The sequence below is a fragment of the Chrysochloris asiatica genome, unplaced genomic scaffold (genome assembly GCF_000296735.1).
Source record: "Chrysochloris asiatica unplaced genomic scaffold, ChrAsi1.0 scaffold00062, whole genome shotgun sequence".
NCBI lineage: Eukaryota > Metazoa > Chordata > Mammalia > Afrosoricida > Chrysochloridae > Chrysochloris > Chrysochloris asiatica.
The window spans coordinates 1,749,396-1,773,691 of NW_006408580.1; the positions used below are offsets into that span (position 1 = coordinate 1,749,396).

Sequence of the window (24,296 nt, forward strand, 5' to 3'; positions counted from 1 at the left end):
GCTGCTGAAATATATTGAGCAAGTTGTTGGATTTTTCATTGTCACAATTTTCACCAGATGAATCATGACACATCCCACTATCTGATTGAATCTGTGAGTGACAGTTAGTTCTGTGTAGTGACCTAAAAAGGAAAGAATGTCACAGGATTACTATGGATAAATTCTTCTGGATGTTTTCCCCATACTTTTGTTGTGAGCACACAATACAACTTTAGTATAAAATATCCACTGTCATCGAATCAGTTACAACACATAACAACCCTATATAGAGTTTCTGAAACAGTAAATTTTTGTGTGAGTAGACAGCCTCATCTTTAACCCACAGAGTGGCTGGTGGCTTTGAGCCACTGACCTTGTGTTTAGCAGGCTAATACCTAACCCACAGCACCTTCTAGTAAACAACAGGCTCAGTTTTATAATGGCCTACAGGCACAAAGCAGAAAAAAACGTTTTCCTATAACATTTTTGAGTTGTCAAATCATCCAGTTAATGTAGTTTTTAAATGGTTTTTTATTGGCGTGCATTCCGGTGAAAAGACTTTGTGATCAACATCACTCTCTTTCATTTGACTCCTTTCTTTAATACTCTTTTTGTGTGTATTACTTAAATTAAACATCATAAATGGGATTGATAAAACCCTTTTCTCTCCTCACTGAATTTTAGTGTTTATAGAAAATCTTAGAATAAATCTGGTGTAAGAATTTGGGAGGATGGGCAACAGTTCTTGTACATGAGATCTCTCTATTGCATGCTTCATGTTTCTGCAAATAACTATATCATCTGGATTAACAAACACTGTCACAAGAACAAGGGTTTTTTTGTTTTTGTTTTTTTAAGCCATAGGTCTCTGTATTTGTATTTATCAAAACCCACAAACAAACATGCATTTCTTCCTTATTGTTGATGCTGCCAAGTGCTGTTCAGTTAGTTCCAACTTAAAGTGACTCTGTATAGGGGTTCCTAAGCTATAAATATTTACAGGAGCATCTTTCTCCTGCAGAGTGGCTGGTGGGCTCAAACCTCTGACCTTGTGGTTTGTCATCTTCCTCATCAGTTGGACTTAAACAGATATTTAAACATTAAGGCAGTGATGATTCTAAAGTACAATGATGTTCTAAATTCAGGCTTTATATTTGTTTTGAAATACATATTCATAGGCTACTTATTTGTGCAATACCTCTATGTTGTTATGTGTGTGGTGTTGGTTCCGACTCATAGAGACACCTTGTATAAGGTTTCCGAGGCTGTAAATCTTTACCGGAGTAGAAAGCCTCATCTTTCTCCCGTGGAACAGCTGGTAGTTTCAAACTGCTGACCATGAGATTAGCAGTTATAGTTTGCATAAAAATGCTCTTAATGCTAATGTATCCTCCCCCACCATTTATACACACGTACACACACACACACACACACACACACACACAATTTTTCTTAGAGCATAAAAAAATGAAGCCAAACCTTTTGCCATTGAGTAGATTCTGAGTCTTGATCTCCTCATATGTTATAGAGTACATTGCTACCTAAGGTTTTCTTGGCTGTAATCTTTATGGAGGCAGATCACCAGACCTTCTTTCCGCAATGCTGCTGGGTGGGTTCCAACCACCAACCTTTAGGTTAGTAATTGAGTGTAACCCATTTGTGTCACAGGGAGACCTCCTCTTAGAGTAGAAAAACAAGCAAGCAAAAAATACTACAAGAATAACCAAACCTATTACTCTCAAGTCATAGCCACCCTAGTAACTAATAGTTCAAATCATAAAGTTGTATGTTGATTGAGGATGTGGGGAAAAAAATGGAAAAAAAAAAGGTTAATCTTGGTAATGATTATAACAATTGCTTTCATTAGCTGCACTTGCCATAGTATGTAATTATCTTTTCTCTTTATTTAGGTTGTCTTGGCTGCTTTGTCCCTACCCCCAATGGACTTTAAGATCCATAAAGACAAGGCCCTTGATTGCCTTGTTCATGATTGCTCAAATATTGCTTATATGAGTCTATAGTTTTTGGTCAGTTAGTAGTGGCACTTGGCAGGGAGGGCATTTTCTCAACCCTGGGCCTTTACTTTGGAAGCCATGCTATGTTGTGATAATTATAATTTAAGACTTCATAGCATCTGAAGAAGACTTAACAGGAAATTGAATTTCGAAGCAAACTCATGTTTTTCTTGGAAGCTTAACAGATGGTTGCTTTTTTGTTGTTGTTAAAGAACAATTTGCTTCTAGCTTTTGAAGCCAGAGAAACCAGAGGCTGAGGGGTGTGTGCTCTTTTCCTTCAGTCCTATTCTCTTGCAGCTCGGATTTCTATCCAGGGTAATGTAACTGAGGGGAACTATTTGTGTCTTTGAAAATTTCTGCTGGCTGATTAGAAGAGTACATTGTGAAATACATCTTGTATGTTCTCTGTCATTATTAATAAAGTCTCTTCCTGGCATTTCACATTAAATGATCTCATTTTAGAAATGGAAAGAACTTTATCTGTAGGAGCACTTCAATCTAAACAGACTGTTATATTCTGTTAAGAATAAAAATTGTTTTCCCGGAATTTTATAAGATTAACTCAAGGATGAATCATATTATATATATCTTCAACTAGATTCACAAAGAGAATCAATCATTAGAGCCAAATTTTTTTAAAGTAATATTAATATCATTTATGTATTTGTTGATTTGAAGTCCTTTTTCAATTTATTTGTTCTCTTACCTGGAGAACTTGCCTTTAACATCCGTTTGTGTGAGGTGTGAGCTCTCTTTTTGGGAGATTTTGCTCTGGGAATTCAGAATGTAGTTTTGGTAGTCTAAATGTGTAGATGAGTTTGCTTTGATATATATATATAGCATTTGGATGGTAGTCTGTGAAGTAGGTCTTGTAGGACAGTACTGCCAGATGCAGGAAGATAGCAAGATGAATTCTGGGAACACTGAGGAGTTAAATATAATGAATTTTTGTATGTCAGGGGCAGCTGATGGTGGTAGGAACTGAAATTGGAGAGGTGGCAGATGCTTGGTCTTTGTGGACCTTGAATGCTGTGTTAAAGAGCTTGGGTTTCTGTTTCCATGAACGATGATGCCGCTGAAGAATGTTGAGCAGGACTATGGCAATACTAGTTTCATTTGTGATTCAAAGATTAGTCTGGTGATTGATTGTTGAATGATTGGGGGACCCAGATGAGAAGCAGAGTTAATGAAAGTTTTGTGGATAATCCAGGCAGGAGACTTGAAGCAGAATAGTAACATTAATGAAGAGATCAGAAACAGTGCTTGAGAAGTGCAGCTGGCAGGAGAAAGATGAGGCTTTCTGCTCCTGCAAAGATTGGCAGCCTCTGAAACCCTACACAGGGTTGCTGTGAGTTAGAACCAACTCCACATAACTACCACCACTACCAGGATATTGTTTGGTTCAAAAATCCTCACCAGTAGACCAATAAATAACATCAAAATAAATGGAGAAAAGATTAAAGTTGTCAAAGACTTCATTTTGCTTGGATCAGCCATCCACCAGCCAGGAAATCAAATGATGTATTGTATTAGGCAATTCTTCTGCACAAGACCTCTTTAAAGTGTTCAAGAGCAAAGATGCCAGTTTGTGGACTCAGGTATACCCGACACAAACTATGGTATTCTCAATAATTTCATATGCAATGTGAAAGTTGAACAGTGAATAGTAAAGACCACAGAAGAATTGATGCATTTGAGTTATGGTGTTCGAGAAGAACCAACCAATCTGTGTTAGAAGAAATACAGCTAAAATGCTCCTTGGAAGCCAGACTTCGTCTCTTATACTTCGGACATATTATCAGGTAGGACCAGTCCCTGGAGAAAGGACATCATGCTTGATAAAGTGGAGGGATGGAGAAAAAGAGGAGGACCCCCAATGAAATGGATTGGCACAGTGGCAGCAGCAATGAACTCAAGTGCAGCAATGATTATGAGTTGGCACAGGAACGGGCAATGCTTTGTTCTGTTGTGCATATGATCGCTATGAGTCGGTGCTGGCTCGATGGCATCTAACAACAACAACAACAGTTATTTTGCTGAAAATTGAGCCATGGAGTGAGTTCAGTTCCAGGATTTAAGGGTGTCATGAGGCTTCCATCAGTCTCTGTCTAACCAGAAAGCCTGGTCTTTTTTTTTTTAATTTTGAGTTTTGTTCCACATTTTTTCCCTACTCTATCCAGGTATCCAAGACTTTCTACTGTGATCCCTTTTCATAAATTATTTGTAATCTTAATTAATTACTGCTGTTCTTGTTAAGTGCTGTTGAGTCAGTTCCAACTCATAGTGACCCTGTATAGGGTTTTTGAGGAGCGGCTGGTGAGTTTGAACTGCTGACCTTGTGGCTCAAATCAACTTTGTGGTCGAGTGCTTATCCTACAGCTCCACACCAGGATGCTGAATTAATTATGTTGTTGTTTTATTCTGTCAGTTGGTTCTGACTAATAGTGACTCTGTATAGGATTTCTGAGGAGTGGCTGGTGAGTTTGAACCACTGACCTTACAGTTCAAACTGACCTTGAGATCGAGTGCTTATCCTATGGCGCCACACCAGGAGAGAGGAAAATCCCCGCTAATACCAGAGTCAATAATTGTATCGTCTCCAAAAGTAGCAAACTGCAGGGAAGCCACCAGGCTCTGGAGGAGAATTGGCCTTTCCTGAGTGGTCCAGTTCTCATGATGTCTCTCTTCTGGGCAGTACTTACTAATAGCAATGGGTTTGGGTTGTAAAATTTCTTCAAGGCTTTACAAAACAACTGGAGTGTACTTCAAACTGGATCCATATAGTTTCCCATTAAAGTAATTTAACATTTCTACAGGTACAGTTCAGTGATATTGATGATATTCTTTGCAATCATTCTCATCCTCCTTTTCTAAGTTGTTTCTCCCGTTACCATAAAGTCACTGCCTCCTAAGATTTCCTATATTGTTGCTGTTTTCAACTTGATCCCAAATAAAGATAAATCTTGAAAGAGCACAATGCTCAAGGCATACATTCTTTATTCGTTGTTGTTGTTGTTGCTAAGTGCCATTGAGTCGGTTCCAACTCATAGCGACCCTGTATAGGGTCTCTGAGGAGTGACTGGTGAAATTGAACCACCAACCTTGCTGTTCAAACCAACCTTGTGGTCCAGTGCTTTATCCTACAGCGCCACACCATTAAGCTTAAACTATTGATTTTTAATAGGACTTCAGGGGGATATTTTTGGTTAAGGTTTAAAGATTATCTCAGGGCAGTAGTTATAGGACTTCATCCAACCTCCATGATTCCAGAATGTCTGGAGTCCATGAGAATGTGAAATTCTGTTTTACCCACCCCCCTTTTGATTGAGATTCTTCTGGAACACCTTTGATGAAAATGTTTAGGAATGGTGGTCAGACAAACTCCAGTTCTTCTGGCCTCTTGGCAAAGGAGGCAGTTATTTGTGGAGGCAGTTAGCCACACATGCCATTTCCTCCTCCTATTCCTGATTCTTCCTTCTTCTTCTTCCTCTGTTATACTAGGCAAATAGAGACCAAATATACTTGGATGGCCTTTTTCAAACTTTTAAAATCAAAAGCACTACAGTGCTGTTGGATAAACACTAGACCACAAGGTCGGTTTGAAATACAAGGTTGGTGGTTCAAACTCACCAGCTTGCTCCTTGGAAATGCTATACAGGGTCTCTATGAGTCAGAACCTCCTGTTCACAAAGGAGTATTAACAACAAGAGCACAGTGAAGTAGGAGGTAGAACAGAAGAAGCACTGAGTACATTATTAGGCCAGTTCACTGGGATGTCCCATGAAACAGTGACTCTAAACTTCCACAACAAAGAACCAAATCCCATGAAGTTTTTGGTTGTACATAGCTGTTGTAGTTTTATATGGCTTGTGGCACAAGGATTGCCAGGAGAAGGTGAACAGACTGCAAGAGGTCCCACAGGTAGCATATACCCTGGTGACTTTTTCGTGGCCAAGATCTTAGTTATGACATTGCCAGCTGAAAAGCTGACATTTCCAGCATCCCGAGTGACTCAGTCTGTTAAGTGCAGACTCATGTTAATCAGACTCAGCGAGCCGAAACCTAAGCCAGAATGCTAGTGGATTCATTTAAGAAATTTGACTGTTTAAGCATAGCAGGATGAACGTGCAGTAGAGTGTTTTCTTTGTATAGGCAAACAGTAGGCTAATCACAAGATCAGCAGTTCGAATTTACCAGTTGCTCTGTGGGAGAAAGTAGGCTTTCTGCTCCTGTAAAGATTTAAAGCCTCAGAAACCCTATATATTGTTGCTACAACTTGGAACCGATTCAGCATACGACCACCAGACCAGAAGTTGTGAGGTCATTTAGGGAGGGAAGAATAAGAATAGAGGCAGTTGGTTATGATATGTTCATGCATAGACTGGAAAAGGCTGATGGACCCACCTCCTTAGTAGGGATATCCTTGCCTTCCTCTTACTTGCCTATTTATATAGCAGAACCGTTACATAGGGTTTTCTTGGCTATAATTTTAAGGAGTCCTGGTGTGGCACTGAGGGTTAATACGCTAGACTGCTAAGTTAGTTCGAACTGCAAGGTCCGCGGTTCGAGTTCACCAGTTGCTCCTCAGAAACCCTATATAGGGTCGCTATGGGTCAGAACCGACAGGGTCGCTTTGGGCCAGAACTGACTCAATGGCACTTAACAACAGCAATAATTTCAAGGGATCTGGTGTGGCACTATAGGATAAGCACTGGACCATAAGGTCAGTTTGAACCACAAGCAGCATTCAAACCCACCAGTCGCTCCTCAGAAACCCTATATAGGCTCACTATGAGTCAGAACTTAACAACACTTAACAATAACAACAACAATTTTAATGGAAGCAAATTTTCAATATTCAGTCCTATCTTTCATGAGCTCCTGGGTGGTTTCAAATGTCTTTAGATTAGCAGCTGAGCACTAACAGGGGCCTTAGCTTAAATAATGAATATGGGCATTGTGCTTTAAGCAGCCTGAGAGAAAGTAGCTGGCAGAGAATATAATGGCAAGTAGATGAGCAGATAGATAACTTGTATTATGATTAGCACAGGGTGGCAGTTCAAACCCACTATCTGCTCTGCGGGAGAAAGATGAGACTTTCTACTCCCTGTAGAGTTAGAGTCTAAGAAACCCTATGGTGGTGGTGGTGGTGGTTGTGTGCTGTTTAGTCGGTTCTGACTCATAGCGACCCTGCATGGGGTTTCTGAGGCTGTGAATCTTTATAGGAGCAGAAGGCCTCATTTTTCTCTCATGTAGCTGCTGGTTGATTCCAACTGCTGACCTTGCAGTTAGCAACCCAATACATACTCATTATGCTACCAGGGTTTCTCTGGAAATCCCATAAAGGGTTATTCTTAGTTGGAATCAACTTGATTTGGTTTGGTTTGGTTTTATCACCTTTTCTCTTCAGTGAAACCTCTTTTTCTAGCTCTTTAATACTGCCCCTAGTGTGATGCTATGGGTTAATGCACCTAGACTGCAAGATCGGTTTCAACTGCAAGGTCGCCAGTTCAAGCTCACCAGCCGCTCTTCGGAAACCCTATACAGGGTTGCTATAAGTGGGAACCACTCCACAGCACTTAACAAACAACAACAATACTGCCCCTCCCACCCCAGTCTCTCTTACAATACTACCTGTGATCCTTTCCTCCTGTATTTTTCTGCTTACTCCTTAGGACATGTTGTTGTTGTCAAGTGCTGGTGAGTCAGTTCTGACCCATAGTGACCTTGTATAGGGTTTCCAAGGAGCGGCTGGTGAACTTGAACTGCTGACCTTGCGGTTCAAACCAACCTTGCAGTCCAGCACATTAGCCTGCAGCACCACACCAGGACTCACTTATGACATACTACTTAACTTATTTATCTTGCTTTTAAAGCATTCTTTCAATACTAGACAGTAAGCCCTATGAAGGCAGATTTTTATCAGTTTTGTTGGTTGTTGTATTCCCAGCATGTGGTAATCTGCTCCATAAATATTTGTTGATTGTATGATTTGGTGCATTACCAACTGTATATGTTGTCGTTAAATTGATCACCATCACCAATCTTAGACATCTCTTTGCTCTGTTTAGTATTACTTGGTGTTAATGTTTTGAGAGCAGGAAGACATTTTTCATCTCTCTATAAGCAATAACTATATCTTCAGGATGAGTGACTAAGAGGCACATTGAAGGAGGACAAAGGACATAGTCAATGGTGCTTGAAAAAAAAGCGTCTTGGGCACAGCTCCCTAGTGGCTGACTGTGAGGAAAAAAATAAAAATCACATCCCACTTCTCGTTTTTCTGACACCAAACTGTGTTGATCAATCCAAATCAACTTATTTCTGTTCCCCTCTGCTCCACTTCTGATCTGACGCCAACTGCAAATGCAGAACTTCCTTCTCTGATCTTAACCACCTGGCGCCAGGTCAAATCTTACAGAGCAAAAGCAAACAGTTCTCTAGCCTCAAGACTGGAAATCCCCATGCACCCGTACTCCAACCTACTGGCTACAAATTTGGGGTCACCAGAGCCTCCGTCATTTCTGACTTGATGACTACAAATTTGAGGGTTTTCTTGGTATTCCTCTTGATATCAACCAAAAGCTTGGTGATCCCCAGTTCCTCTGACTCCTGGCTTTCTGACTCCCCCAAAAAGAGACACACTATCATCCCATATGCACTGATGTCTTTCACCAACCAGGAAGTCCATAGAACTCTGTGTCCAGCGTTGTTATTATTTATGTAATTCAAAATCCCATGAGATCAGTTGATGTTCTGAGGGGTTCACAATGTTGCTGTCATGCAGTGGAAGTTTCTGGTCTATCCAGCCACAGTATTTGAAACTTTTTCATAGTGCTGTTAAACATTTTAATAGACATAATGTGATTACACATTTAATAGATATAGCATAACTTAGACATGCACTGGGAAACAAACAAAAAATTCATATGACTTGCTTTGTTGCTATGTTTGCTTTCTTGTGTTAGTCTGAAATGGAACCTATAATATCTCCAATCTGGATGCCTTTCATTTCCCTTTCTTGCCTGGCTAGGACTTTCAATGCAATATTGAGTAGAAGTGGTGGCAAAAATCATGCTTTTTTGATTCCTGTTCACAAAGGAGTATTTTCAGAAGATACAACCTTGCTTGCTGAAAGTGAAGAGGACTTAAAACATTTACTGATGAAGATCAAAAAGCACAATGTTCGTTATGGATTACATCTCAATGTGAAGAAAATGAAAATTCTCACCACTGAACCAATAAACAATATTCTTATCAACGGAGGAAAGATTGAAGTTGTCAAGAACTTCATTCTTCTTGGATCAGCTGTCAACACTCACAGAAGCAGTAGTCAAGAAATCAAACAATGTATTGCATTAGGCAAATCTGCTGCACACGAGCTTTCTCAAGTGATGGGTAAAGTATGCCTTACCCAAGTCATGATATTTTTAAGAACCTCATATGCATGCTAAAGCTGGACAGTGAATAAGGAAGACCAAAGAAGAATTGATGCTTTTGAGTTATGGTGTTGGAGGAGAATGTTGAAAGTGCCATGGGCTGCCAAAAGAACCAATAGATCCGTTTTGGAAGAAGTGCAGCCAGAATGCTCCTTGGAGGCCAAGATGGCCAAACTTTGTCTCTCATATGTCAGACATATTGTCAGGAGGGACTAGTCACTAGAGAAGGATATCATGTTTGATAAGGTGGAAGGTCAGAGAAAAAGAGGAAGACCCCAACAAGATGGATTGGCCAAGTGGCAGCATCGATGGACTCAAGCATGGCAACAGTAGTGAGGTTGGCCCAGGATTGGGCAGTGTTTCGTTCTGCTGTGCATAAGGTCACTATGGGTCGGTACCAAGTCGATGGCATGTAACAACAACAACAGCACACTTTACTGTTTGCCAATTTAATGCTCTTTGTTCACTGTTTTTGTTCAGTCTCTTCCTCTCATCAGCATTTGGTCGTCTTTATCCTTTCCTTTGAAGTTTTGGATTCCAGGATTGTCATCCATACCCATTTAACTTTGTTTATCAGATCTGTTGTAGAGGGCCTAGATATTTGCCTAGTTTGCCATCTTGGTACTTAACAACAACAACATCATCCCCTGAGATGTTGATTTTAGAATTACTGAACTTGCAGGTCTGCAATTCAAACCTACCAGTAGCTCCATGGGAGAAAGATGAAGCTGTCTGCTCCTGTCAAGATTTACAGTTTGAAAAACCTATATTTGGTTGCTATGAGTTGGAGTCAACTTGATGGCAGTGGATTTTTACATTTTTGTCTTCTTTTTCATCTTTTCAGTGGCATGCAAATGGGTTAAAATGCTGGGCTGCCAACGGAACAGTTGGTGATTTGAGTTCACTAAGAGGTTGACTCAGAAAAAATATCTGGTGATCCTCCTCTGAAAAAGCAGTCCTCGAAAACCCTACAGAACCATTTAACAACAAAAGGTTGAGTAGTCCAGTCAAAAGAGAGGCAGGGGACTTGTGTTATCTAGTGCTGTTATAACAGAAATACCATAAATGAACGGTTTTGCTGAACAGAAATTTGGTTTCTCACAGTTTAGGAGGCTAGAAGTCTGAATTTAGAGTGCCAGTTCTAGGGGAAAAGAAAGGTCCTTGTTTGTTTTCAACATCTGTACCACACACTTAAGGAGCTCTGGTAGCATAGTGGTTACGAATTGGGCTGCGAACCACAAGGTCATCAGTTAGAAACTACTAGCTGCTCCGTGGGAGAAAGATGAGGCTTTCTGTTCCCGTAAAGATTTACAGCCTCGGAAACCCTGTTCAGGGTTGCTATGGGTTGGAACTGACTCTACGGCACTTAACAACAACAACAGCCACACCCTTGGGAATCTACTGTACATCAAATCAGGGTGGTGGTGGGATTAAGAGTGATGTACCTGATGTAATGGAGTCCTGGTGTGGCATTGTAGGATAAGCACTGGATTGCTAACCACAAGGTCGGTGGTTCAAACCCACTAGCCACTCCTTGGAAACCCTACATGGATAAGGTCGCTATGAATCAGAACTGATTCTAGGGTACTTAACAACAACAACAACAACAATCTAATGTGATAAACCAGTAAGAGGATTGAGGGTGAAATCTACCCCTTAATTCTCTTATCGGTTTATCACATCAGATCACATCATGGGGATCATCACATAACTGCCAAACCACTGAGAATCATGGTCCAACCAAGCTGGCACACATTTTGGGGGGATCCATAACATAGGGGATCCTCTTAGTAGGTGATTGAAGTTTTTCTACTCCAGGAGACAATGCTTTCGGCAAAGCTTGATAAAGCTCTTGTGACTATATAGCCTGTCCTACAGTGAATCCGTCATACTGCTGAGACAGTATCTTCTCTAAGTTCTGATTTTGTCACTTGGCAGCCCAGAAGTCTTTGTGGCCTCCTGTTTCCTGTGGAGTAACATCTAATCTGGTGGGCTTGGTTAAAAGGGTGGCCCACTGACGTCCCCTGCACAACTTCACTTCTTAAAACTGTACCATATTTCCTTCACACGAGCACAGGCTACATTCTGTCCCTGTCTCTTTATTTAATGTTCACTTTCCCACCTAGTGAGGAACTGTAGGAGAAGTACTGGACTGTCAAACATAAGGTTAGTGGTTCAAAACCACCAGCTGCTCTGAGGAAACCTTATTCAGGGTTGCTATGAGTTGGAACTGACTTGACAACACTTAACAACTTAACTTTCCCACCTCATGCTGAGGTCTTTCTCTGAAATATCATTCATACCCTCTTCTCTTCTATAAAAGCCTGCTTCATCTTGAAAGGCCCATCTGAGAAGTAACCTTTGCTGTGAAGGTTTTCTTCCACTATTTTCTCATCTGAAAGAATTATTCATTTGTTCCCTCATGTCACCTTTTCATGACTTTATTTTGTGGTGCCTTTCACAGCTTGACTGACTATATCTTATGTGTTTCCAGCCTGGGTATGCATGCTCACAAGTGCATTAATATGTCCCTTGCCAACTCTACAGTTCTTTAACTCCAAGCCCAGAGCCTTCTCCTCCTGGAATACAGAGTATACCTGCTTGGTACTCTTAGATTTCCTACTATATAGTCCCGTCCCCCATCCTCCCTCCCTCCCTCCCTCCCCCCCCCACTGTGTATTTTGTTTTAAGATAAAAATTAAAATTGAACTCTTGCCTTATCAAGTAACCTGTTAAATATGGCATAGTTTAGAACTGGGCTGAATTACAACCACTGAGTAAATATATTTTATTTTGCCCTGTTAGCACATAAAAGATTTTGCTGGGTATATGGTGCAAAGTGTTGAGAGTTATGTCATTAACGATGGCTCTGGTTGTCGACTTTGGGTACTTTCCAGACACCAATTTCATGATTCAGGAAATTACGACAAAGACACAAAACTTTAATTTTTCCAGATGCTGTTTTGTTGCTTGCCAAGATCTGGACATAAATTTCAAGGGGAAAAAGGGCTTTATGTTTATTATGTTCAGCTGAAGATCAAAGACTATAACCTTCATTATGGATTACACCTTAATGTAAAGAAAACAAAATCCTCACAACTAGGCCAATAAATAACATCATGATAAATGGAGAAAAGATTGAGATTGTCAAAGACTTCATTTGCTTGGATCCATAATCAACACTCATGAAAGCAGCAGTCAAGAAATCAAATGATGTATTATATTAAACAAATGGGCTGCACAAGACCCCTTTAAAGTGTACAACAGCAAAGATACCAGTTTGAGGACTAAGGTGAGCCTGATCCAAGCCATGGTATTTTTAATAGCTTCAATATACATGTTGACAGTTGAACAATGAACAAGGAAGACTGTAGAAAAATCAATTCATTTGAATTAACTGTGTTGGTGAAGAGTATTGAAAGTACCATGGACTGCCAGAAGAACAAGCAAATTTATTTTAGAAGTGAAACCAGAATGTTCCTTAGAAGTGAGGATGAGGAGACCATCTCTCATACTTTAAACATGTTGTCAGGAGAGCCTAGTCCCTGGAGGAGAACATTATGCTTGGTAAAGTAGAGGGTCAGTGAAAAAGAGGAAGACCCCCAATGAGGTGGATTGACACAGAGGCAGCACCAATGGACTCAAGCTAACAACAATTGTGAGGATGGCACAGGACTGGACAGTGTTTCCTTCTGTTGTGCATGGGGTCACTTTGAGTTGGAATTGACTCAATGGCACCTAACAGCAACACAATCGATCGATGTTATTTATAGTCAAATTACAATTTTTTATTTTCTTTATTACATTCTTTCAACAAACATTTATTGAGTGATGATCTTGTTGCAGACATTGTGCTGTATTCAGTGGAGCTTACAGTCTCATGTGGAAGACAGACATGTAGTAACAGTTGTGGGGGCAAAGGTAGCACCAAAGAAGTCGTGGTTAACTGCCTGAGAATGATTGGTGAGTTAGGCAAAGGTGGTGCTGTTTCAGCTGAGTCCTGCAAGGTACATAGGAATTGATCAGGTAGACAGAGGAGGGGAATAGGATAGAGCTAGGAGACAGACCTGGAAAAGTGTTCAGCATGTGCCAAGAGAAGAGGCTTACTGTAGTATTAAGCTATTATTTGCCTTTTAGTAGGAAATATATGTTGTGTATGGTATACAATTCAAGGAGTTTTGGTGTGGCACTATGGGTTAATGCACTGGACTGCAAAGTCGTTTGAATCACAAGGTTGGCGGTTCAAGTTCACCAGCCTTGAACCCTATACAGGGTTGCTATGAGTCGGAACTGACTTGTCGGCACTTAACAACAACAACAATACAATTCAAAGTTTGCACTTTCTTTTATATGCCCTTCTAAAGTATTTTGATACATTTATAAGGATGAGAAATATATATTTTTTGTCATCCGTGCAAACTGTAGCATGCTATACAACTTGCTCCACACTTTGCTTTCTTCATTTAATGCATAAGACACTGCATTCTTTTTTATAAGTACCAGTTGCTATTGAGTCAATTCTGAATCATAGTGACCCCATGTATGTCAGAGTAGAACTGGGCTACATAGGGCTTTTTTTTAACGTTTCTATTATGAATTGACTGAAAGTTTACAGGGCAGATTATCAGTTTTACATTCAACAAATCATATACTTTGTTTCATTACAATGATTATAATCCCTTCCATGTACCACCAGTTAACAGTATTTCTCTCTATTCATTTTAGCTCTTTTTTTTTTTTTTTTTAACACTCATGTATATATAATAATTTAAACCACCAAAGGTCACATTCTGCAAGTCTGCCTCCTGGCACTATCTCTTTCCATGAATCTAGACTCCTCAGCTGCTTATTCTCTCCATGTGCCCATCTCTGCCTCCGTCTCTGGTGTCGCTGCTTCTCTGGATAAGGTTCCGCATTCTGCTTGTGCTCTTCTCCCTTGATGGTCCTAGGGTCCTCTGTTTCTGGACTGTACGATTAACTACTCCCCCGTTTTTGTTACAAAACTTCTACCTTTACAATTGTGTCAGTCACAATTAGTCATGATAGCAGTTACTCATTATTGAATCTCTTTTCACCAGACCCATCTAGACAAGATGAAAACTATTCAGTGGGGACTCTGTCTTCCCCCACACACTCTGTAGGTTTTCACTGACTAATTTTCAGAAGTAGATCACCAGGCTTTTCTTCTTCAGCACCTCTGGGTAAACTTGAACCTCCAACCTTTTGGTTAACTGCTGAACATATTATCTGTTTGCGCTGTCCCAGCACTCCGTAAAGACTATAGACTACATTATATAGAAGGAACACAATTTATTTAGTTGGTACTTTTATGATGAAACATTTAGCCTTTTATAATAATTTGATATTATGTATGTCATGTAGTAAATCAGAATAAGTGAGAGTATGGAGCTGAGGGTTGTAAATATATCCAACTCTTAGTTAATATCCTGTTGTGGGACAAAATATCAGGTGTTATTTAGAAAAGAACTAAATAAAATTCCAAGAAATTAAGAAATAGTCACTGAAAGTATTAACTCAATGGATAGGATAAAGAATTTAAGCAAGAATTGGTGAAATGGACAATGAAATGGACAAAGAAATGATGCAGAAAGTGGCACAGAGAGGCAGAAAGCTTATTCTACACAGAGAATAAGTGGCTATACCATTTTATAGTCTCACCAGCAGTGTATGAGAGTCCACACAACCTCAGCAATGAGAATGCATGAGCCAGTTCCACGTGTTAATACAGATGAGTCTCACAAACATAGTGTGGAGTAAATAAAAAAACAAGTTACAGAATCATTAAGACCATATAAAATTCAAAGACATGTACAATTTAAAAACAGCTGTAATAAAACAATTAATAAGGAAGACCATAGAAGAAGTGATATATTTGTGTTATAGTGCTGGGAAAAAAATATTAAAAGTACCATGGACTGCCAGAAGAACAAACAAATCTATGATGGAAAAATTATAGCCAGAATGCTCCTAGGAAGCCAGGATAGTGAGATTTTGTCTCTCTTTGGTGTTTTCTTTGGAGAAAGGCATCATGCTCGGTGAAGTTTTTCTTTATCATTGCATAGTGTTTCATTGTGTGTATATACCACCGTCTATCCATTCAGCCATTAATGGGCATTTAAGTCATTTCCATCTTTTTTTTTTTTAATGTTTTATTGTGAATTATGTGATAGTTTACATGGGAGAACGATAGATTTACATTCATCCTATCGTATATTGTTTCATTGCCATGGTTACAATCCCCTCCATACATCATCAACCAACCAAAGGGTATATCCTACAAGCCTGCCCCCCGGTCGTCAGCACACAGCTCCTCTCCCTCTTTTTGCTAATCATGAATAATATTGCAATGAACATGGGCGCCCATATGTCTGTTCATATCACGGCTTTTATTCCTCTAGGGTATAGACTAAGAAAGGAGATTACTGGATTATATGGTATTTCTCTTTCTAACTTTTAAAGGAAATGCCATATTGTTTTCCATAGTTGTTATACCATTTTACAGTCTCGCCAGCAGTGTATGAGAGTCCCCACAATCTCACCAATGTTCATTGCTTTCTGTTTTTGTTATTTTATTTTTTTTTAATTAGTGTCGTTGTTGGGGAGAGAGATAAATACTGTTGAAAACACAATTTGCAGTAACAGTGATCTACAGGTACACCCACCAATAGCAGTGTGTCTACGGGTAGATACATCAATCAGTAACAGTGATCTACGGGAAGACACATGGAACTCTTGGTATGATGCTGTAGGATCAGCACTGGACTGCGAACCACAAGCTTGGCAGGTCAAACTCACCAGCTGCTCCTATACAAGGTCGTTATGAGTCAGAGTTGACTCGACAGCACTTAACAACAACAATAGCAATGGGTAGACACATGGATAGATATACAGGCTGAATGGGTGTGGGAGAGTAGGAGTATACCTAAATATGTAAAAGTTTGACACAGGATATTTGTACATGGGTATGTACATGGGTACCTAAGGAGCTCTGGTAGTGCAGTGGTTACGAATCATGCTGCTAACCTCAGGGTCAGCAGTTCAAAACTATCAGCTGTTCCGATGGAGAAAGATGAGGCATTCTGCTCCCATAAAGATTTACGGAAACCCTGTGCAGGGTCGCTATGAGTCAGAACTGACTCCATGGCACATAACAACAACTTCATTTTATTTGGATCCACAGTCAATGCTCATGGAAGCTTATTGTTGTTATTGTTAGGTGCCACTGAGTCAATTCTAACTCATAGCAACCCTATGCACAACAGAATGCAACACTGCCCATCCTTACAATTATTCTTATGTTTAAGCCCATTGTTGCCAATGTGTCAATCCATCTCCTGGGGCGTCTTCCTCTTTTATTGCTGACCCTCCATTTTACCAAGTACGATGCCCTTCTCCAGGGACTGGTCCCACCTGAAAACATGTGCAAAGAATAATTGATGAAGTCTTGCCAACAGGCTTCTAAGGAACATTCTGGCTGTACTTCTTCCAAGACAGGTTTGTTTGTTCTTCTGGGAGTCCACGATAATTTCAGTATTCTTAATTATTCTAAATTATTTCTTAGTAAGTGTACAACTGTCTCATACATATGAGGTGACTGAAAATCCCATGGCTTGGTCAGGCTCACCTTAGTCCTCCAACTGACGTGTTTCCTCTACAACACCTTAAAGTGGACTTTCACAGCAGGTTTGCCAAAGGCAATACATTTGTTTTTTTTTTTTTTTTTGACTGCTGCTTTCATGAGTGTTGATTGTGGAACCAAGCAAAATGAAATCTCTGACAACCTCAGTCTTTTCTGTGTTTATCATGATGTTATCTATTGGCCCAGTTGTGATCATTTTGTTTTCTTTACATTGAGGTACAATTCATACTGAAGGCTGTAAATTTGATGTTCATCAGTAAGTCTTCTTTGCTTCCAGCAAGCAAGGTTGTATCATCTGCATATCACAGATTGTTAGTGAGTCTTTCTCCAATCCTGATGCTACATTCTTCTTCACAGAATCCAGCTTCTCGGATTATATGCTCAGCATACAAATTGGTGAAAGAATACAACCCTGACGCATACCTTTCCTGATTTCAGTATTCTTTTGTTCTGTTCTAAAAACTGCCTCTTGGTCTATGTACAGGTTCCTCATGAACAAAATTAAGTGTTCTGGGATACCCATTCTTTGCAGTCTCATCTATAGTTTTTTTATGACCCACACAATCAACTGCCTTTGCATAGTCAAGAAAGAAACTGTAAACATCTTTCTGGTATTCTCTGCAACAGCAGTGATATCCCTAATTCCACATCCTCTTCTTAATCTGCCTTGAATTTCTTCCAGCTCTTGGTGTGGTGCTGAAGGTAAGGATCTTATGATCAGCAGTTCACATCACCAGCCACTCTTTGGAAACCCTATACAGGGTCACTATGAGTTGGAACTGACTCTCTTAACAACAACAACAATAACCCCATTCATATACTGCTGCAACTCTTTTTAAATTATCTTCAGCAAAATATTACTTGCATGTGATATTAATGGGATTTTTCAATGATTTCTGCCTTCCGTTGAGACATCTTACTGTGGAATGGCACAAATATGAATCTCTTTTAATTGATTGTCCAGATAGTTGTCGTCCAAATTTCATGGGATAGATGAGTTATTGCCTCCAGCACTGAATCAGTTTATTGAAACATTTCAGTTTGTATTCTGCTAGTTCCTGGAGCCGTGTTTTTCACCAATGCCCTCAGTGCAGCTTAGACTTCTTCAGTGCCATTAGTTCTTGATCAGATACTACCTCTTGAAATGGTTGAGTATTGCCGAATTCTTTTTGGTATAGTGACCCTGTGTATTCCTTCCATCTTTTAATGCTTCTTGCATCATTCAATATTTTGCCCATGTAGTTGTTGTTAAGTGCCATCGAGTCGGTTGGGTGGAGACTCTATTGCTTTGTGTTCAACACTACCCTAATGGTCACCACTCTTGAGTAAACCCGTCCCTAGATCTCTACTCCTCACTACTCTGTGGGAGCAAGGATTTCTGGAATTCTTTTCCTTCCGATGCTTTTCCTCCCTAGATCTATATCCTGTTCCATTCACCTTGTTTACCTCTGAGTGTGTCTACTCAGTTTCTTTATTTCTTATTGCAGATGCTTTGAAGTTACCTTATTTTGCTCCTCATCTGAAATTCCTACTGGCTTTTGTCTTATGGTGACTATGCTGAGCCAGGAAGGCTGGCAGAGTTTCTCTGCTCCATGTCCCTTCTCATTTATTATCTCCTTCCCATCAGTGTTCAGTTTTCTTTTCTTCCTTTTGGTGTTCAGGGGTCTAGGATCATCATCTGCATATTTCACTTTTCTCTTGGGGGTCTTTGCTGTACAGGGACAGCATGGATTTCTTGAGTAAACTACCATCTGGGCTCCTCCCCCGGTGGTATATTTTTGGTGCAGGAGTGCAAGGTGGACTAGTGAGATAGATTACGTATTGGGGCTATAGACCACATTTCTGCAGAACCCCTCTTCACTGAGATGGCAATGAAGAGAATAAGGAAAATCAAGGAGGTAAAACCTAAGGTCAGCAGCCACCTGCATGTAGGTACTTTGCAACTTCAATTACCAACACAGAGGCTCAGGAAACCATAAACCACTTCATGGCAAGGAGAAAACCAGCTGAGAATATGAGGGGGCATGAATGGAAAAATTCCATTATCTTTTTTTTTTTTTTTTTAAAGGTTTTTATTGTGGATTGGGTGAAAGTTTAGTTTTTACATTCAACAAATCATATACCTTGTTTCATTACAATGATTATAATCCCCTCCATGTACCATCTTTCTCTCTATCCACTTTAGCTTTTAAAAACACAAACAAAAAAACCCCACTCGGGCATATATAATAATTTACATCTCCAAAGGGCACATTCTACAAGTCTGCTCCTGGCCACCAGCTCTTAGTCCTTCTCTTCTTAGTCCATGAATCTAGAGTCCTCAGCCACTCCCCCTCTCCATGCCCCATCTCTGCCTCCATCTCTGGCGCTGCTGCTTCTCTGGATAAGGTCCTGCATTCTGCTTGTGTGTTTCTCTCTTGATGGTCCTAGGGTCCTCTGTTTCTGGACTGTAAAATTAACCACTTCCCTTTTTTTGTTACAAAACTTCTACCTTTATAATTGTGACTCCATTATCTTTTAATTCCATTTTCCATGAACATTTTGAAGTCTCTACAAACTCTCCTGAAGTTGAGCATGTAATGCCTGAGTAAATGCCAGTTTGCCATCATCCAGTTTAGTCACTTAATGAGAAACAACTGTGAAATTCCAGTGATAAGAAATGAGAAAAAGATTGGTGTTGAAGAAGACTACATGCTTGTCTCTTGACCAGATAACTAGAACTACTTCTGTTGTGGGTATTTTATTATTTTTATCAAACGACATCTAATTTTGTTAATAATAAGCATATTTTAAAACATTTTTTCCCTCCTATCCCTGGAATAAAGTTTAAAATTGTTTCATATATGGGCAAATTGAAAGCATTTAGAAGTGAATTTTTAATTCCACCCCTTGTCTGTCAGTTTGTCCTACTTTGCTGTGATACTGGAAGCTGTACCACCAGTATTTTAAATACTAAGAGGGTCGGTCTCCCATGGTGCACACAGGTTTGTTTCAGTGGCACTTCCAGACTAAGACAGACTAGGAAGGAGAGACGGACCACTTCTGAATGGGTTGCCAGTGAAAACCTTAAGAAGAGCAGCAGAACATTGTCTGTTATAGTGCTGGAAGATGAACCCCTCAGGTTGAAAGGCATTCAGTGTACAACTGAGGAAGAGATGCCTCCTCAAAGTAAAGCTGATTCTAATGATGTGAAAGGAACAAAGCTTTCAAGACCTTTATTTGCTGATGGGGCACAACTCAAAATGAGAAGAAATAGGTGCAAACATCTATTAATAATTGGGATGTGGAATGTACAGAGTATGGTACCTAGGAAAATTGGAAGTTGTCAAAAATGAAATGAAATGCATAAGATAGATATCTTAGGCATTAATAAGCTGAAATGAACCACATTGCATTACACAATCATGGATTATTATGCTGGAATGATAAACTAAAGTATGAATTGCATCTTGAAGGGAAGAAAACAAAAATCCTCACCACTGGACCAATGTGAGTAGTGTCATGATAAATGGAGAGATGATTGAAGTTGTCAGTGACTACATTTTGCTTGGATCTTTAATCGGTGCTCATAGCAGCAGCAGTCAAGAAATTAGACTTATTGCATTAGACAAATCTGCTGCAAAAGATCTCTTTGAAGTGTTAAAGAACAATGATGTCAGTGTGAGGACTAATGTGTGCCTGACCCAAGCCATGGTATTTTCAGTTGCCTCATATGCATGTGAAAGTTGGACAATGAATGAGGAAGATTGTAGAAGAATGAATGCATTTGAATTATGGTATTGGAGAAGAATATTAATAGTACCATAGACTGTCAGAAGAACAAAGCAATCTGTCTTGGAAGAAATATAGCCAGAGTGCTCCTTAGACACCAAGATGGCGAGACTTTGTCTCTCATACTTTGGGTATATTATCAAGTGGGATGAGTCTTTGGAGAAGGACAGCATGCTTGGTAAAGTAGAAGGTCAGTGAGAAAGAGTAAGACCCCCAAGGAGCAGTTAACAATAGGCTCAAATGTAATAACAGTTGTGAGGATGGCACAGGGTCAGACAGTGTTTCATTCTGTTGTACCAACTCCAAGACACCTAACAATAACAACAACATTTTTAATTTGTAATAAAACTTTCCAACTCAATTTTTGTCAACATAACTGCAAGTAGCTGTTAATAAAAGTTTTAATAATAGTAAAGTAATACACATCTAGATTTGTCTAAAAGAACTATATTTTTGTAGATTACTTGCTATTCAACAATGTCTTTTGAGTTCTCATATGTCTTGGTGTTAAAAAGATATAAAACACTGTACATTGAAAATAGTAAGCATTGTTATTTTTTTCCTCCATAAATGGTAAAATGAGTTGAGGGACATTTGGCCATTCTTTTTTTTTTTAATATTGCTAGAAAAGAGCTTTATTTTAGTATTGCTAGAAAAGAACTCGTTGTAGAGGATTGTTGAAAGCGTCTGGTGGGCATTTATGCTTTTTCACATTTTACTCACTGTTAGTTGGATGGACACGTCGGATTCATGCCTAGGACCAGGTGAGCGACAGTCCTGCCTCAGTTACTATTTTACTGTTATCTTTCTCTGTAATTTCTACTAAGAACTGAATAAGACTCTAAAACTTGCAGCTTATTAGCATAACTGTGTCATAGGTACAGCCCCAAGAAGCTAAAATTTGCACTGTGGTGCTTAGCTCTCAAAGGGATATAATTACCTCCTCAGTGATACCCAGGGTTTGGCATGACCTAAGCAAAAACATTTCATTTAGTTCTTTTATCTGGTGTGTGGCAAAGCAAGCTGTATTTATAGCAACTTGAAATTCCAGTGGCCTGGTCCTTACTGGCAGATGGCCACAGGAGCGGCTTGAGGGATGCGGCTAGCAAAAATCAAAGAGCTCATCAGTTCTGTTTTCTGCTGTCCTTGGCAGAAAAAAGTTTTGCTTTTTTTGTCATCCTACTTTCCTCTACCAAAAGCCCAAGAAATGAGATATTATCAGTTATTAAAAGTGCCATAATAACTACTACCAAGAGTATGGTCCTCTCTTGTTCTCCTGGTGACTGAAAGGACTTAAACCTAAATAGATGGATGTGTAACTTTTTCTGAAGGACAATGGGGTTACTCCTAAAATACACACTTAAAATACCACTTCTCAGTTTCTTAGTTCTTGAAAATCAACTGTGCCATTCTTTCCACACTCTCTCTGTCCTTTTACAAACCTGATGTTCTTTGTTTTTTCCTTCTGTTTCAGGACTCATCGTTGGGGTGATTCTGAGGTATGGCACCCCTGCCACCAGTGGCCATGACAAGTCCCTCAGTTGCACTCAGGAAGACAGGGCTTTCAGCACCTTATTAGTGAATGTCAGTGGGAAGTTCTTCGAATACACCCTGAAAGGAGAAATCAGCCCTGGCAAGCTTAACAGCGTAGAGCAGAATGACATGCTGAGGAAGGTGAGCAGGGGACACTCAGCCACCATTGTCCTGACAGTTTGTATTTCCTTAACGCTGTGAAGAGAAATCTTTTCCAAGTCCTGGAATATCAGCAACATTTCTGGGTCTCAGTTTTGCTAGGAAGCTTTTGGGTTGTGATGAGGAAACAAAGGAACCACATTTGACCCCGAGCCTTTCAGCTTGGTGACCACATCAGGCTTGTTTGGATCAGGATCTGACATGGGTACTGACTTTGCCACGTGTTTGTTTGTATGTCCCCATGCAGCTCCTTTCTTACCCCATCTTTTCTTTTCTGTCTGTTAGCCTTGTTGTGGGGTAGATAGGAGATTGTTTCTTTCTTAAACTAAGATTTATTTCCTAATTACCTTATTTTTTCATGGTTCAGTAGTATAAATCTTAGTTCTTCATTATTCTTTTGTATTATTCCACAAATATTTATTGGGTGCTTAGTCTCCTTGGTGGAGTCCTGTGGCGCTGTGGGCTAATGCGTCAGACTGCAAAGTCATTTGAACTACATGGTCGGTGGTCCAAGCTCACCAGCTGCTCCTTGGAAACCCTATACAGGGCCGCTATGGGTCGGAACTGACTCAACGGCACTTAACAACAACAACAACAACATTCTCCTTTGTGATGGATGCCAAAGGCCTAATGAATCTTCAGGAAAAAAAGATCTTGTTTTAGAATTTGAGTGCAAACATGTTTTCATTTGATATTGAAGGTAGCTAAAACACTGCATAGGAAAAGGATTCTGTGTTTTCTCACATGGTTAATTTCCAGGAAAAGCAAGAGATCTGTATTTGTTGACTACTTGACAACTTTCTAGACCAGAGCTCATCAGCAGGAAGGCTTCGATAGAGTGGTCTGGGAAATCAAAGTTGTTCTCTAGCTTTAGAAAAAATGCGTATTCAAATTCCCTCTAATTAAAATTTTGTTATACAAAATGAAAGTGGGAGACCAAACAAGGTAAAGATTATCATTGCTTGTTGAGGAGAAAAGAGACATCTTGAGGTAGGCTGGTGGGTACAAAAAACATTGGATTAGGTGCCAGAAAACTTTCATAGTAGTTCATACATTACTAGGTGACTTCCAACAAGTCCCACCCTCTTTGGGTCCAGTGTTCTCATATTGGATAAGTATTGTCCTGGAGTCCCTGGTGGTGTTGTATGAATGGTTACTGCACTTAAATGCTAACCAAAAAGTGGTTCTTGTTGTTAAGGGCTGTCAAATTCGGTTTCAACCCAAAGCAGCCCTGTATAGGGTTTCTGAGTCACTACTGGTGACTGGTGAGTTGAACTGCCGATCCTGTGGTTCAAAGTGACTTTGCAGTCCAGTGCATTAGCGCACAACACCACAAGGTTCAAATTCACCCAAAGGTTCCTTGAAAGAAGGTCCTAGTGGTCTCCTTTTGAAAAATCAGTCCTTGAAAATGCTGTGGAGCATGGCTCAGTTCTGACACATAGGGGATTGCTGTGAGGTGGAATTAATGGCAAATGGCGTTACTGTCCAGTGGCACATAGTGGGTTGCTATGAGTTGAAATTGACGGCAACTGGTGTCATTGTTCAAGGCCCCTTCTCATTCTGATAGTGAAATAAGGTTTCTTTTTAAGCATTAGAATGAAGATTTAAATTAATTAACTGAAATAAAAGCGAATAAATGTACCAACATGAGCATTGTTGTTGTTGTTGTTAAGTGCCGTCGAGTCGGTTCTGACCCATAGCGACCCTGTACAGGGTTTCCGAGGGTGTAAATCTTTACGG

The 24,296-nt window shown here is 39.9% G+C and overlaps 1 protein-coding gene across 2 annotated transcripts in view; it reads left to right on the forward strand.

Moving 5' to 3' along the window:
- Positions 1 to 24,296, forward strand: part of SLC9A7 (solute carrier family 9, subfamily A (NHE7, cation proton antiporter 7), member 7) — a 218,441-nt gene that overhangs the window by 78,124 nt on the left and 116,021 nt on the right. For both annotated transcript variants that reach the window (XM_006864239.1, XM_006864238.1), the window contains exon 2: positions 22,339 to 22,538. In XM_006864239.1, coding sequence (XP_006864301.1) covers positions 22,339 to 22,538 — 200 coding nt within the window. The remainder of the gene's footprint in view (positions 1 to 22,338; positions 22,539 to 24,296) is intronic.